Source organism: Aplysia californica, unplaced genomic scaffold (assembly GCF_000002075.1).
Source record: "Aplysia californica isolate F4 #8 unplaced genomic scaffold, AplCal3.0 scaffold00184, whole genome shotgun sequence".
NCBI classification, from domain to species: domain Eukaryota; kingdom Metazoa; phylum Mollusca; class Gastropoda; order Aplysiida; family Aplysiidae; genus Aplysia; species Aplysia californica.
The window spans coordinates 442384-456752 of record NW_004797454.1 but is presented as its reverse complement, the minus strand read 5'-3'; the positions used below and the strand labels follow the sequence as shown (position 1 = coordinate 456752).

The 14369-nt window shown below is 38.4% G+C and overlaps 1 protein-coding gene across 3 annotated transcripts in view; it reads right to left on the bottom strand.

The window, feature by feature from the left end:
- Positions 1 to 6: 6 nt before the first annotated feature.
- LOC101853853 (regulator of telomere elongation helicase 1) overlaps positions 7 to 14369 on the bottom strand; it is a 42727-nt gene continuing 28364 nt past the window's right edge. For 2 of the 3 annotated variants that reach the window (XM_035969798.1, XM_035969799.1), the window contains exons 27-35: positions 13887 to 13990; positions 13559 to 13609; positions 12847 to 12909; positions 11663 to 11776; positions 10848 to 10992; positions 9813 to 9950; positions 8298 to 8399; positions 4288 to 4397; positions 7 to 2612 (exon numbers count right to left, since the gene is read on the bottom strand). In XM_035969798.1, coding sequence (XP_035825691.1) covers positions 2517 to 2612; positions 4288 to 4397; positions 8298 to 8399; positions 9813 to 9950; positions 10848 to 10992; positions 11663 to 11776; positions 12847 to 12909; positions 13559 to 13609; positions 13887 to 13990 — 923 coding nt within the window. In that variant the 3' untranslated portion in view covers positions 7 to 2516. The remainder of the gene's footprint in view (positions 2613 to 4287; positions 4398 to 8297; positions 8400 to 9812; positions 9951 to 10847; positions 10993 to 11662; positions 11777 to 12846; positions 12910 to 13558; positions 13610 to 13886; positions 13991 to 14369) is intronic. The other variant, XM_035969800.1, reaches the window with a different exon arrangement.

The window sequence follows — 14369 nt, the reverse complement described above, 5'->3', positions numbered from 1 at the left end:
TCAAATCAATTAGATGATCTTTGAATTCAAAAAGGTTTTTAATTTTACAGAAGAAACCCTCTCTATCAAACATAAATACACACCCAGCTCACTAACTTTCATCAGTCCTCTCATCCTCCGGTGCCCAAGACAATACATGATAAAAATGGCAAACCCCATGACCTGTCACCATCCCCAGTTCCCAGAAAAATGATCCCAGAGAGGGACTGTTTTACACTGTCAAAGTGTTATTATGGAACAACTTAAGCATGTCAATGAATATCACAGGCTTCTTCGCATTCAGCGAGAATTAAATACAAGAAAAAATCTAATGTACAATAAGTTACTGAAAAACTTCATTTGCCTTACACACTGGAGAGTATTCCTAAATATAGGACAAAGAAACTTCATCATGAGTTACCATCACCTTTCTGTGAGGCAAACTCATTACGGTAGACTTGTCATAGCAATCATAAATCAAGACTGAGATTTGTGGATTCAATGAACCTGGTGCGAGTTGTTTATCCTGGACCCATCAGCACCACTTTCACATACAGCATGGCAGGCTTGATTAGAAGAACATTAGAACAAGAAAGAATTATATTATAACAGCTGATGTCATTGACCCATTCTTCACAGTAAGCTTCATACCCCTAGTAACATGCAAAGGGGGAAAAACTTCAATGTTTTCATAAAGAGCACTTTAAAACACTGCTGCTGCCTTTATCAATTACGATTAGCTGTTTTGCAAAAATGAAAAAAATAGAACTTATCATACAGCCATGCAACTTTGTGAAAAAATTATTTCTATTTCTTTTGACACGCCCCCAAATGTGATATTAACACATGAATCAGACTTTTATATGGTAGAGCTGGATCTTGCTCGCCAAATCTGAGAGAGGCGATTCGCCATTCAGTCGGCTTCAAAGAATCGCGAGCCAGCGAGCGCTCGAGGAACACTAAGCCTCGGGCTCGTTGTATGCCTAAAACAGAACAGTATCATATCAATGCCACTTCGTGAGTCCCACTTTTGTTACCCCGCCATCCTCTCCGCCCCCACCCTTCGTTGCGCTGCTCGACGACGCAGGGTCATGGGGTGGTCGGTTGCAAATTGTGTGTAACTGCGCCCACGCCCACGGGTACAGGTACAGCTTTGTCACAGTTTTGTTTTTGTTTTCTTTGCATAAGGCCGAGTTTTATTTCAACAAACAAATAACCAAAAGTTCGAATTATATGCATGACACATACACAGAATGATCAATTGGTTTTTATCTTGACAAAAGAAAAGAAGGTAGGCTACAGTTACATTAATGCAAAACATCTGAAGAAAAGGTTTCCAGAACAGTAAAACATGCCAAAGACAGTGCTGGAGGGCCCGATGGTGTAAGATATTGCCACATGAAAGAAGCAGACGATGAGATGATTGAAGAAATGACAAAAGTTCAAAAGACTTCAATATGAGCATTGGCACTGGTAAAATCCCTGAAGAAAGGTTGTACAGCTGGTTGATACGAATCCCCAAACCAGGAAAAGACTGCACAGCTCTCAGTGGTTACAGGATCATAGCTATGCAGAATACCTATGGGAAAATTCTGGAAAAGATAGTTGCCGGACAATATCAGCACACTTAGAGAAGTCCTTGTTGACAAATGAGCTTTGAAGCTTTAGACCCCATCGAGAAAGTGCAGTGAATGCAGCTGTCATGGCGTACGACATCTAAGAAGGCTTTCAGCAGCGGAAGGAAACAGTTGTGACGGCACTTGACCTTGAGGATGCTAACAACCGAGTCAACTATGAACGTTTGATCGACCGCCTCCTGGATTTGATGTGGACATATGGCAGGTGAGATGGGTAGCAGTAGCCCTAGTGGAGAGAAAAATGGCTCTGAGACAGGGTGAATGGACTTCAGATCCGGTATCAATTGCTCCAGGACTGCCCCAAGGATCCCCCTCTCTCCAAGGCTTTTCAATGTGTACACTGCACAGGTAACGATGTATCAGAAGGAATCTGGACGTGTCCTGAGCTTGGCGAATGACATAATGGCATACAAGCACAGAGATGACAGACTTCAGGGTCCAAAGAAAAGGGTAATAAAGCTACACAGACACTTCATAAATAAGTAATGTTTTAAAAAGTAACAAAGACAAGACAAGTGCAAACGTTTTCAATACTATTTCTATCAGTTGACTTATGTTCTATGTCTGAATCAGTAGTTGCCATCCTTTTCAAAACACTAAACACTGATACTCATGAGCCAACAACTGATCTAGGACGTTTGTTGGAATTCCTCCAGACAGGATCAACTAACAACATTTCATGAATTGACTGCTAAAGACAGACACGTTTAGATTTTTAGATAGTCATATAAAAAAATTGTTTGGCTTCCCAATCTATTCCCCAAAAACCAGCACTGGTTCGTCAGGGTTTGGATACTGTCAGTGTATGAAGAAAACAAATGTTATAGGGGTACCGTTCAGTGAATTAATATGTATTCATCCTTGAAAACAAAAGCTCTTGACGTTCCACTTCAGTGAGGATCATGACACACCCTGGTCTGCGGCTACAATCTGTAAATGTTTCCTCTTCACCCGCCCTGTGCAAGGAGGGTATGGGCATCTGCGGTCTTCCGGGCCCTGGGAAGAAAGTGATTGTTCAAATAAAGAGATACTCATCAATTGGTGGAGAGAGAATACGAGAAAGATAAAAGCATGCACATAACAAGCCACAATGCTCTTAGTGTCAGTCTCCCAAAGGGACTGAAAACGTAACCTGAATGAACAAGCCATCCAAGTGAGCAATTGAAAAGTCATATAACAGACTTCACATGGACACACAACTATAAAAAAAGTATAAATAAGTGCATACTTGTCAATTTTTCAAAACCAAAAAACTGACTCTACCCACTCGACAGATCAAGAAGATAGACATAGATGAAATAAACACACACCCCCGCCCTATCCCCTTCTAAACTCTAAACTATTCACACACTTTTCTACATTTAATGAATTTAAGCTATTCAAAGCGGTAGCAAAACATCTTTCCACCTCACTTATGGGCTTCATTCTTATTACAAATCCAGTTTTGAAAGTTCATAATTTTTCTTTAGCATCAGCAAGTCCATGAGGGCAATACTAATAAACAGACAATACGTATTTTCCAATATCAAAGCGGTTTTCCATACTCGACCCTCACAGATGTATTTAATGTTTTATGGACTGTTTGGAAGTAATGAAAGCACTATAACTTTAACATTGACAGCTGACAGAGAAGAATGACTACATTTATATTTTTTAAGCGTCACCGAGGTTTAAAGATTTCTGGACCTAACCAGGATGTGAACACGATGAAAATAAAATTCAGAACTAAAAGACATTTTTGTGACATGAGGCCTTAAACTGTTTGCCTTCATTCAATGCTTATTATTGCATAGCATTTCCTCCATTTACAGTGCCATGTTCTACGTCACTTGGGTCATTCTAAACTTATTGTCCACCTGGCATGCAGTGTGTTTACATAGCAACCAGCAGATTAAAATTGCTTAAATCTGCTACATATAGTGGCATCGGTGGCCTAGTGGTTAGGCTACCGGACTCGTAATCGTGAGATTGCGGGTTCAAGGGTTAGAGCCGCGGGCCCGAAGTTGTGTACTTGGGAAAGGCACTTTACACGAATTTTCCTCACTTCAACCAGGTGGGAATGGGTACCCGGCCATAGACAGCGGAAGATCTTGTCAATATGTTAGTGTTTTAGCGCTTATAAATGGCTGCTTGCACTGTATGCTTCCCAAGAAGTTGAGGTTGTTTCAGAATGCTCTCAGGTTTGCTGGGGTAATAGTATAGATTGTGAAGCGCATAGAACTTGCTGTTGAGCGATGATTTGCGCTATACAAATGCTATTATTATTAAATCAAGGTTTCTGACACCCAGAGAACAGTGTTAGAAAATGTTAAAACTTTTAATTAAACACCCCTTTTCTTGACTTAAAAAAAAAGATGGACACATTTCACAGATAGTCTATAAAACTGGAAATGCTTATGTGAAAGCCAAAAGGCTCAAGACTACATTATTGCGATCAAAAGGATTCATCTCAACAACAGTGAATGACCCAAATCGTTTTTCTCTGAACTGTAAGTTTATCTCCAACCTTTCTGTAAGAAAGGCACAAAACTTAGTTAATCTGACACCTCTTGACAGCAAACTCCTCCTCAGAACATTTTCAGTAATTTCAGCACACTGCAGAAGTACCAGCAAATAAAAAACCACTTTCATCTCAAGTAGAGGTGCATCTACTTCAGAATGGATCACTCACATCAAACACAGCTGTTTTCCAGCACATAAAGCAGCACACAGCTCCACACTCATGCCTCAGTCCTTGTTCGGGCTTCTTGTGACATATCCGACAAGTGGAAAAGTCTGCTTCTGCAACAGATAAAGATTAACTCATTCAGTGCTACGGATGAGAATACTCACGAAAGCTGGGCCCCGCCCACAAAGTAGCGAGGAGTATTCTCGCATTCTGCCTCGCTATCTTTGTAGAAAGAATGACTCTATCTCATCTATACCGTACCAAGTTATTTGAACTAAACCTGATGCATAATGGGAAAGGTCAAGGAGACATTTTTTTTCTGCTCGAACAGCCATTGAACCTGCTAATTTTGATTGATTTTCCTGGGTAGACCTAATTTCAGGTTGACATAACAAAACTGTCCAGTACATGAGGGGAGTTCACTGTTGGGCGCTCAGCATTGAATGAGTTAACAATATTTTAAAGAATCTTTTGCATTAAAAAAACATAAAGATACTACCTTTTTGCCGAAAGCAATATACAGTGAAACACATGAGAAAAACTGTCATCAAATATTCATGTACATGCACCTACACATTGCATATAAATTGATCAAGTCATCTCAGCAATCATCACCAATTTTCAATTGTCCTGTGCCAAATCTTTTAAAATTAACTTTTATTGCAGTTTCTTTAACTGTTGTGTCAGTTGCATGCGGTAAATAAATATTTTGTCAAAATTCAAATTCTAAATGTTGAAAAAAAGTTTTTTCTTAATGTCATAAACTCATAGTCCGTAATATTCACGCTGTAAAAAATGTCCTGACACACAGTCTGCTGAGCAGCTTGTCTCAGAGTTTTTGCTTCATGACTACTTCATGGCCATGCAGCGCAGCTTCAGGGTCTTTCCTACACCCTTCCAGATCTCAATAAAAAATCCACTATAGTGGGATATTGCTAGTTATACTACACCAACATTATGCTATTTATTCCTTCCAAGCTTACTGCTCTGAGTGGCTTAACCTGCACCCATGCACAGCTAATTTCATAATCTAACCATCCTGACAAAGTTATAAACCACAGTGTGTGGTAGCTTAAGGGATAAAGCTTTCAGTGTGTAAGGCAGTGGCTGTGTTTCTAGCTCTCAATTGGGTTTTCCCAAATAAAATTCACAGATAATGACAAAGGAAAATGATGTCAATTAATCAAAATAATTAGTTCTGTTTTTGAGCCGACCAACCAAAAGTCCTAACCTGAAGGTAGAGAAGCAAATGTTCCTTTCCCAGAGTTTCGAGCTTCGGTCCATGTGGAGGGTATAACAAACATATCTCTCGTGAAAATCCCGTCCTCTGGATCCAGTACACCCGTCTTGGTCAACTCATCCCAGACGGGCCTGAGATCATGTTTGAAAGGTGGAGGTTGCTGGGAGTCCCACAATAGCGCCTTGTATTTACTGCTACTAGCCTGGGCTCCAGATCTGAACTGCTGAGACTCGGTTGAATTAACCACTATACTCCCATCTGCCTTTTCATTCACGACGTCAATGCGAACTTTATCCATATAGTGAGGCCGATAGCTCCTGCAGTCTGCCAATTTAACAAGGATACATGCTGAAACCTCTCCATAAGATACAAACGCTATACGCCTGGAGTGCATCTTTTCCTTTCACCACAATATCATAAGACAAAAACTATTCATTTGTTTCTGTCTTTATTTTTCAAGAGGAGTTCACATCTTCTCATTGAAACATTTACAATTTTAGATAATTAACAGATAAATGAAGACTTTGTTTTACTTTCTGAAAGTTACTGGTTGGGATTGAAAGAGTTGGCAGGTCGGCTGTTTTATTTTGGAACAATTAATTGTACACTGACATTTGATAACCTAATCCAGAGACCTAAACTATTGCAGGGGTACACTGCTCATGGGTCAAGTGACAGAAAATGCTATGGTTAGATGACTTACATTGTTGCAGCAGGCTGTCCAAATATTTCAAGCCCAGAAAGCATTACTTTTGAGGAGTGAGAAAAACAATGTTTCTTACTTTTCAAAATTGTACCCACACTACAAAACGGTACCAAAAGAAAGGTAAAGGCTTTATCTACTTCATAAAGAGATTTTTTTTTTAATGAGGTGTGTGGCTAAGCACATTGTTTGTTTCCCTTACACATTTGATTTATTCCATTATCAACATGGATCTTTAGTTTTAGTAAGGTTTTACGCCACTCGCAACTGCATAAGGTCGTATGAGCGCCAGAAGATTAGAGGCGTGTTAAAAGAGAGTAACAAATGTAAAAAAGAAGGGGAGATAAGGACGATAGATGTTTGATAGGAAAGAAGAAGCAAACAACACCAGAGCACCCGCCGACCACCCACCAACATGGTTTGGTTGAGATGTTAGCTGTATGTGCAGGTTCAGCCACACACAGCTGTGGGCTCGGAAGGAGCTAGCAAAATGGTGGTGCATTTTATTAGTATAACTAGACACTGCTTTACCAGTTTAATACATATATTGTCAAACTGCAACTCTTGATAATTTTCATTCCATTCTACTCATATCAGGCATGTGTTGAAAAAGTATTCATGTAACTACATTCCTCTGTATTTGTTGCCAGTATGGTAAAAAAAAATTGAGAGCGATGCTTTAAAAAAATGTCTCAGTCCGCCTTTTTTTCCTTGCCCTTTTGGAACACGCACAAGGACACTCATTTTTTGTCTTTCACACACTCACATGCACACAATCAGATTTATTAACTTCTTGCCAGTAAAAAGCTGCAAAATGTGTTTCCAAAAGTTACCAAATCAAAGACTCAAGCTGTAGCAAAAGGTACGGGCACCAAACATTGTGACATCTTTCAATTTCTTAAAATGTCACCGCCATTAGGTAATTGTGACAGGCATGGTACAGACAAATTTAAAACAATATGGTAATAAAACAGGTATGCCAGAGTGTGAAATAAAGGGAAAGGACAGCCATACAAGACAACCTGCCAAACAATCATTCCTCCTCAAAAGAGGGGCAACAAGGCTTTTCTCAACGTCCAGTCAAACATGCCTCAAGGAGGAAATCCGTTGTCAATTCCCTAGGCAAAAATTTCAAACTCCACCCAATGAAGAAATTCTAGAACGTGTAACTAAACTGCATAAATTATGTGACGTGACGATGATTCGGCATCTTTTCCTTTAATCATGGTTTTATCTTACTAGGTAAGTGCACATGACTTGTGTAATAGCCCATCATAAAATCATCTTCTTCTGCTCAGCACTAGGCTCTTCTTGAAAGTGCAATAAATTATTATCTCTTTAATCTGATCCATGGGCTGGTCTTTACCTGTAAATGTGCACATGCATTTTGCACATTTTAAAGTAAAGGGAAGGGAAAGAACATTGCAAATGTCCCCAAGGTATAGACTATCATCTGCGCCCGCAGGTGTAGGATAGACTCCGCAGCCGTACTGCGTAGTCATGCGGTGGTCATAAAAAATATATTTCCAGACAGGCAGATCACGGATAATGTTATTTCAGTAGCGTGTATGATGGACCGTGGGTTTACAAAATTATACTTTTTGGTTGATTCTCAACGTTCAGTATCTAAATTTCTACAAAATATTCCACAAATACATGCAACCGATACCACAGATTAATACACGACAATAAAAAAAATTTCAAAATTTTTGGCTGAGAACATTTGAAAACTTTGGTGATTGCTGAGACCACTTGACCCCGTCTCCCAATAATAATTGACCTAAACTTATATGAAAAACATATTTCCTGCCAGTGCGGTACTGATACAGTATATTGAAATCAAAACAAATCCCAACACTCACAAGTGGTTTAATAATGCAGTCATAACGTAATGTATGAGACACACAAAAATCTCAGGAGGTGGTCTTCCTCAACCAGATATTCCCATGTAGATGTGACGTTTACTGAGTGGAAGCATGTCTTCAAAGACAGCTACACAAACCAAGGCAATATGTCACATGAACAAAGAGTTCCTTCTGCCCCATGATGCTGAGCTAAAAATTGACTCACCTGAACCTGAGGCATTTTTCGGTGTGTCCTGACAAGATTCCTTGTTGGCTTCTTTGGTCTTTTCCCCATTCTCTTGAGTCAGTCTGCTGCTTGATCCCTGATCTGTTAATAAAAACAAAATATATAAGAATAAAGCTGCCCACATCACAAACGATATTCAAATTCAGGATGAAAAACTTACAGATTCAAAAGAATACTGCCATTGGTCTTTAAAGATTTAACCAAAGGCAACACCAACAGTGTTCACAAGCAGCAACACACCAAAGACAACACCAACAGTGTTCACAAGCAGCAACACACCAAAGACAACACCAACAGTGTTCACAAGCAGCAACACACCAAGGACAACACCAACAGTGTTCACAAGCAGCAACACACCAAAGACAACACCAACAGTGTTCACAAGCAGCAACACACCAAAGACAACACCAACAGTGTTCACAAGCAGCAACACACCAAAGACAACACCAACAGTGTTCACAAGCAGCAACACACCAAGGACAACAATTACAAAATGACAGATGGTGTTCAAAACGAAGCACAACACACCCATAAAACAGAATTATGAACTGTTCTCATCGTAAATTTAAATTAATCACAATTTGACAATGGAACCGTAGCTATAGAAGGGAATATCGTACAAAAGATTAAATAGCTTATAATAAAGACAATAAGGACCACTCTTCAATCTAATCATTAACATAGGGTGAGGATAGGTAGGGCAGGAAAAAAAACTACGAATGATGTTGATTCCTTGTATTTTTAATTTATTTCAACAGAAATGCTTTATGACCCAATGATGCCATGCCAGCCACATATGACCAGCAACCTCCACAACAGTCTGCACTATGTAGGCAATATACAAACGACAATATTTTCAGAATGTTTTCACCATGACGGTTACGAAATGAATAAGAGCAAGTTAATACTAACAAAGTTTTGCCATTTCTAAACTTATCCCGTCTTTTAAAACCATGCAGACGCCAAAACAAAACAATTCTAACCTTTAATTCTTCTAAGCCTATGTGTTGGAAATAATTTGAGTCTGTTTGTTCTAATAGCAAAAAGAATTGTTCAACTTAAATCATACTTTCAATTTCGGAGCCTGATTAGGGTTGCTGACAGAGAATTTCTTTTTTTTTAGGTTCCAGTTCATTTAGAAGAAAAAGGATACAAAAGAAAACCTGATTACTTCTATCTTTATTTGAAGTTTCTACAGAATTGCTTGGAAAGGCCTCAAAATAATGTATCCTGCAGCGTAAATTGGAAAACAAAGCAATCAGTCTATGTGAGCCAAAATAAAATTTCTGGAACCTTGCATTCGGAAGTATTGATTTAACCAACCTTAAACTATTCTAATAAACTGTAGTTTCTTAACTGTGTATATCAAGCAATGAAAGAGGGAAACAGGCTGTTGACCCCAAAATAAGATTTACTCGTACAGTGTACACAAAATAACCAGCAGAGAAAAAGCAGACCATCAGTAAATAAAACACTAAACACTAGGATAATCACTGGTTGAAGTTGTTGCACGAAGGTCTTGATTGGTGGCAGATGTAGTTCGGCTGCTCTGCTCACAAACCAGTCCAGTCAGATCCAGGCAGACTTTGGCATAATGTGGCTTATCTTCACTTCGGACAAAACGGAAGAACTCTGAAAATACGCCAAAAAACTTAAGTTAAATGACAAACGCATAACAACAATTTCAAAAGTTCATCTTGCTAAAACAAGGAAGCACAAAAAATCCTTTTCATTGAAGGAAAAAGTATAACCCAAATGCAGTCTAAAATGAAGGGGAAAAAAAAAGAAAGATTACATGCATCACTAATTACGCAGAATTTTTTGGTGAAAACAGCAATTTGAAAACCTTTCCTTTATTTTCAGTGCACAAAAAAAACCCAACCACATTTTGTAGTTTCCATTAATATTTTATAAAGCATTGCAGGTTGCCTACCCTTGTCAGGAACAAAGCCAAAATGTTTTTAGACATCTCTTGTCATAAACTTTTTCTTATTTATTCCTAGAGCCCTAATGTGAAATTTTCTAAATGTGACACAAAAGGTTTTTTGTTCAATGCAACTCACATTGTGTGGCAACTAGTAATTAGGACAAAGCTATAAAAACAGACTTCACCAAATCATCTGGAGTCTAACCATTCACATAGAATTTATGGGCTTAGTTCTTATTCCAGTTTCTGGATCTGATTTTTCTAGTGTGACATTCACTACAATTATAATAGTATCTGGCACTAAAGCTTTTCCTTGTCTCATTTTCTGCATGACAGCTTCAACTTCTTTCAAAATTAATTAGATGTCTGTAGGGCTCCACTGGTAGGTCCTACTTCTTTACTTTCCCTCTGCTGTTTCTGTTTGTCGGTCTGTCTTACTTTTCCAAACGCTTAATGACCATTATTGTGTCGATGTGCTACTTTTTATTCAAACTCAAAGCTCAAAAACTCAAAATTTAATGGTCCATTAATTATTTCTTTACGAAAGGTTTTTCTCCTTTATTAAGAAGGAACAAGTGAAAGAAAAAGGTAAGTCTGCCTACTTTGGAAGAGGTGATAGTTCTGTTCTGAGCTGGTGAAAACATCAGCCAGCACCGGGAGGACATCCATAATTTGGTGATTGGTCTTGTACTTCACTAAAGCATCAGAAAAACGTTTGTATGCTTCAGTGGTTGTGGCAGCCTTTACCTGAAAGAAGGGAACAAGCAAGACAGACATATTACAATCTCTAAGAATGTTACTGGTTATAAATACATGTCTGCCATTATTTACCAAAAAGTCAACATGCAGCAACTATTACTGGAAGTGAAACTACAAGCATAAAATTCTCCTGTGTGTGCAACTGGGGAAAAATGGGGGATCCCAGTTTGCTGTAGAAAATGAGTAAAATGAGAAATTTTTCACATTGAAGCCGAGCAAAAGTGCAACACGTTAGCAAGAAGTTATGAAATCTATAAAAGCACATTCATTTGCACAGTATGATAAAATTATTCCCATGACCAAGTATTACACATGCTACAAAAGCATCTACTAAAAAGTAGTTTTTCTACCACATGGTAGCATGGAGTCGGGCCAGATAACTGACCTGATCTGGCCAATAGACCGTAGTTTGGTGACCCCTGCTCTAGACGGTAAGCAAAAAAAAATACAGGTATTGACATCAGAGACATTTCCTCTGAAACGACGATTGTCTGTTAAAAGACATTATTATTTAATTTTTTTACCTCCCGAAAATCCTGCTCCTCTTCTTAATCCACCTTACTTTCTAGATAGTTATATAACTTGTTAACACCAGCAAAAATATGAAAAGCAGAACATAAAGATTTTCTACACAAGTCCACTAACATCAAATGATTACCTCTACTAAATAGTTCTGAGACGACTCCAAAGACATTTTCCTTTTCATTTGCTGGAGTGTCGGCTGGTTGCTATTCTCCCCTGCCATTGTAACAAGGACTTTGGGCTTCATGTCCTGTGAACAAAGATTTTAGATAACAGAATAAGCTCAGGAGAAGTCAAAAGTGGCTGAATGTACATAATATACACAAAAAGCCTAGTTTTTGTTTTTGTTTTAATAAGAGTTGTTTTGTGGCACTTGCAACACAAACAGGTTATATAAGTTACTAGAGAGTAATATACAAAAGAAAGAAGGAGAGATAAGGATGATGGACGTTTGATAGGATGAAAAGAAAAAAAGAGCAAACCACATCAGAGCATTCATGACCAAAAGAACGTCCACTTGAGGAATGTCGAATACGAGACAAAACCCAGAGAAGTAACATAGCCAGATCCAGTGCCCTTTTAACACAGGTTCTATGGACTGTCGCATTTGAGATGTTTGTGTTTTAGAAAGTTTCATGGCACTTGCAAAACAATTGGGTCATATTAATGCCGAAGATTATGTGTTACACGAGAGTAACAAACACCAAATTTGATGTTCGATGTAAAGAAGGAGTATATAACACCAGAGCACCAACAAACCACTCACTGATGTTCTGCGTCAACAAATAAAAGAATAAAAATGAAGAAGAAGACAGCATTCTAACATATCGTGGCTTGCATGTACAGTAAACAAATTCTGCATTTGCAAATTCTAGATCAGTTAGACAAATTAATTCTTCATTCATTCCAAGTAATCAATTTGCTGTAATTTCTTGCGAATAAAGGTAAACCACCTTATTTGTAGCTTTGCTTCCCTTTCCTGGGCTTTGCTTCCCTTTCCTGGAAATGTGACATATACAATTCACAGAGTTACCTTCTAAACTGAAAATATTCCTAAGTCTACAAAACACAAAGGGCCAAAACAGCCCACCTCAAAAAATCAAGAGCCACCTTGTAGTTACTCGAAATAACACATGCTGAAACTGACACCAGCTTCGCAGAGTAGACCCATGAAAGAAGATTTGAAAGGTTCAATGACCTAAGACGAAGTCACTTTGAGAAAAGCATATATGTTATTGTTAAGCAACAGGGAAGGGTAATTGTAGGAACTGGCCGCAATCAGATCTGACCGCACTTTGATCCATCTGTAAAATGTCTTACTTTGATTCTGATTTTCTTTTGCTTCCCAGGCAACTTTTTCTTTGGTGGCTGATAGGACGGAATCTGGAAAGGAAAGAAAGCTTTTCTTTCAAAATATGTCACATTTCACCAATTTCCTTTCACGCACAGACAACATTGAGATTCATATAAAGAAAATAATATAAATACCATTTCTAAACTCGTAAAACTATTAGTCTTTCATTTACTTTTTCAAAAATACATCAGTATACTAGTGTTTAAATGTCTGTAAATTGGCAGCTTCCCCTGAAAGCTTTCCAGTTCAGCTTTAGCTTTAGTTAGAGTTTACAGCACTGCAAAACAAATAGATCATACAAGTGCCGAAGATTAGAGAGTATTATAAAAAGAAAAGAAAGAGAGAAAAGGACAATGGATGTTTGATAGGAAAAAAGAAGCAACCGCCCCAGAGCACTCGGCAACCACCCCTAGACTTAAGAAGCTGAGAATATTCCAGGATATCAAAGGGCATGTCAAATAATTAATGGGTACAGCAACAACTGTCAAATAGGGATGTCCACAACATAAATGCAAATGATTACCATTTTTCTTCCACCTCTAAAAAAAAAGACCATGTAAGGCTGAAAATGACAAAACTCATAAAACACAGTCATACTGTTCAAATCAAAAGCAAAACCATGCCTTAGGCAGAGACAAGTGCACTACTCGAACCAGTGACATACTCGACACCCCTCACCTGTGATGTGGGCAAAGGTTCCCTGGACGAAGACTCGGATTGAACCTGAGGCTGGAGAACATAACAAAAAATTTTTGAAAATACTTGACAAAAGCATACTTATTCGATCTAGAACAAAACAAAATACTTTGTATTCCAATACGACAAAAATTTTTTATATTTCCAGAAAACAAAACTTGAGCGATCCATGAAGGAGGAACTATTCCAATGGACCCTCCCTACAACCAATGTATATGAGGGATTATAAATAGAGACAACATAAAACATCGAAAGCCCTTCATAAATATATTTTTCTACATATTTTCAATGTTTAAAGGCATCCATTCACCTCCATACTTTCCAAAGCCTCCAGAAGTGATCTCTTCTTTCCTATTTTCACCTCAGGTTTAGCTCTTTGAGAATAATGGTTGAGGGTGCGGAGACTGCCATCTTCTAATGAAAAAAAACACACAAAAGTCTTCAGTCGCATACATCAAATAAAGAGAAGCAAACCTGACTATATAGGTTATTTCCTACAGTGGGGATGGGGGGAGGGGATGACATGATAGAAACAACTGATAGTAAAAATATTTTTTTAAAGTAGGACATTCCAGTGAAGCCCTCAAACCACACACCAGCTATGTTGAAGGAATGAACGAGAATGGTAAGGAAAGATGATGCACAAAATGGAAGTACAGAAAAAGAAAGACAGAGAGGGCTCCCTGATTTACTGAAGAAATAATAGACAGGGCAATAAAACAATAAGCATGGACAAGGCAGATGAAAAGAAAAGCAGAAGAAAGGTAATATCTCGGAAGGGGGAAAGGGGGGG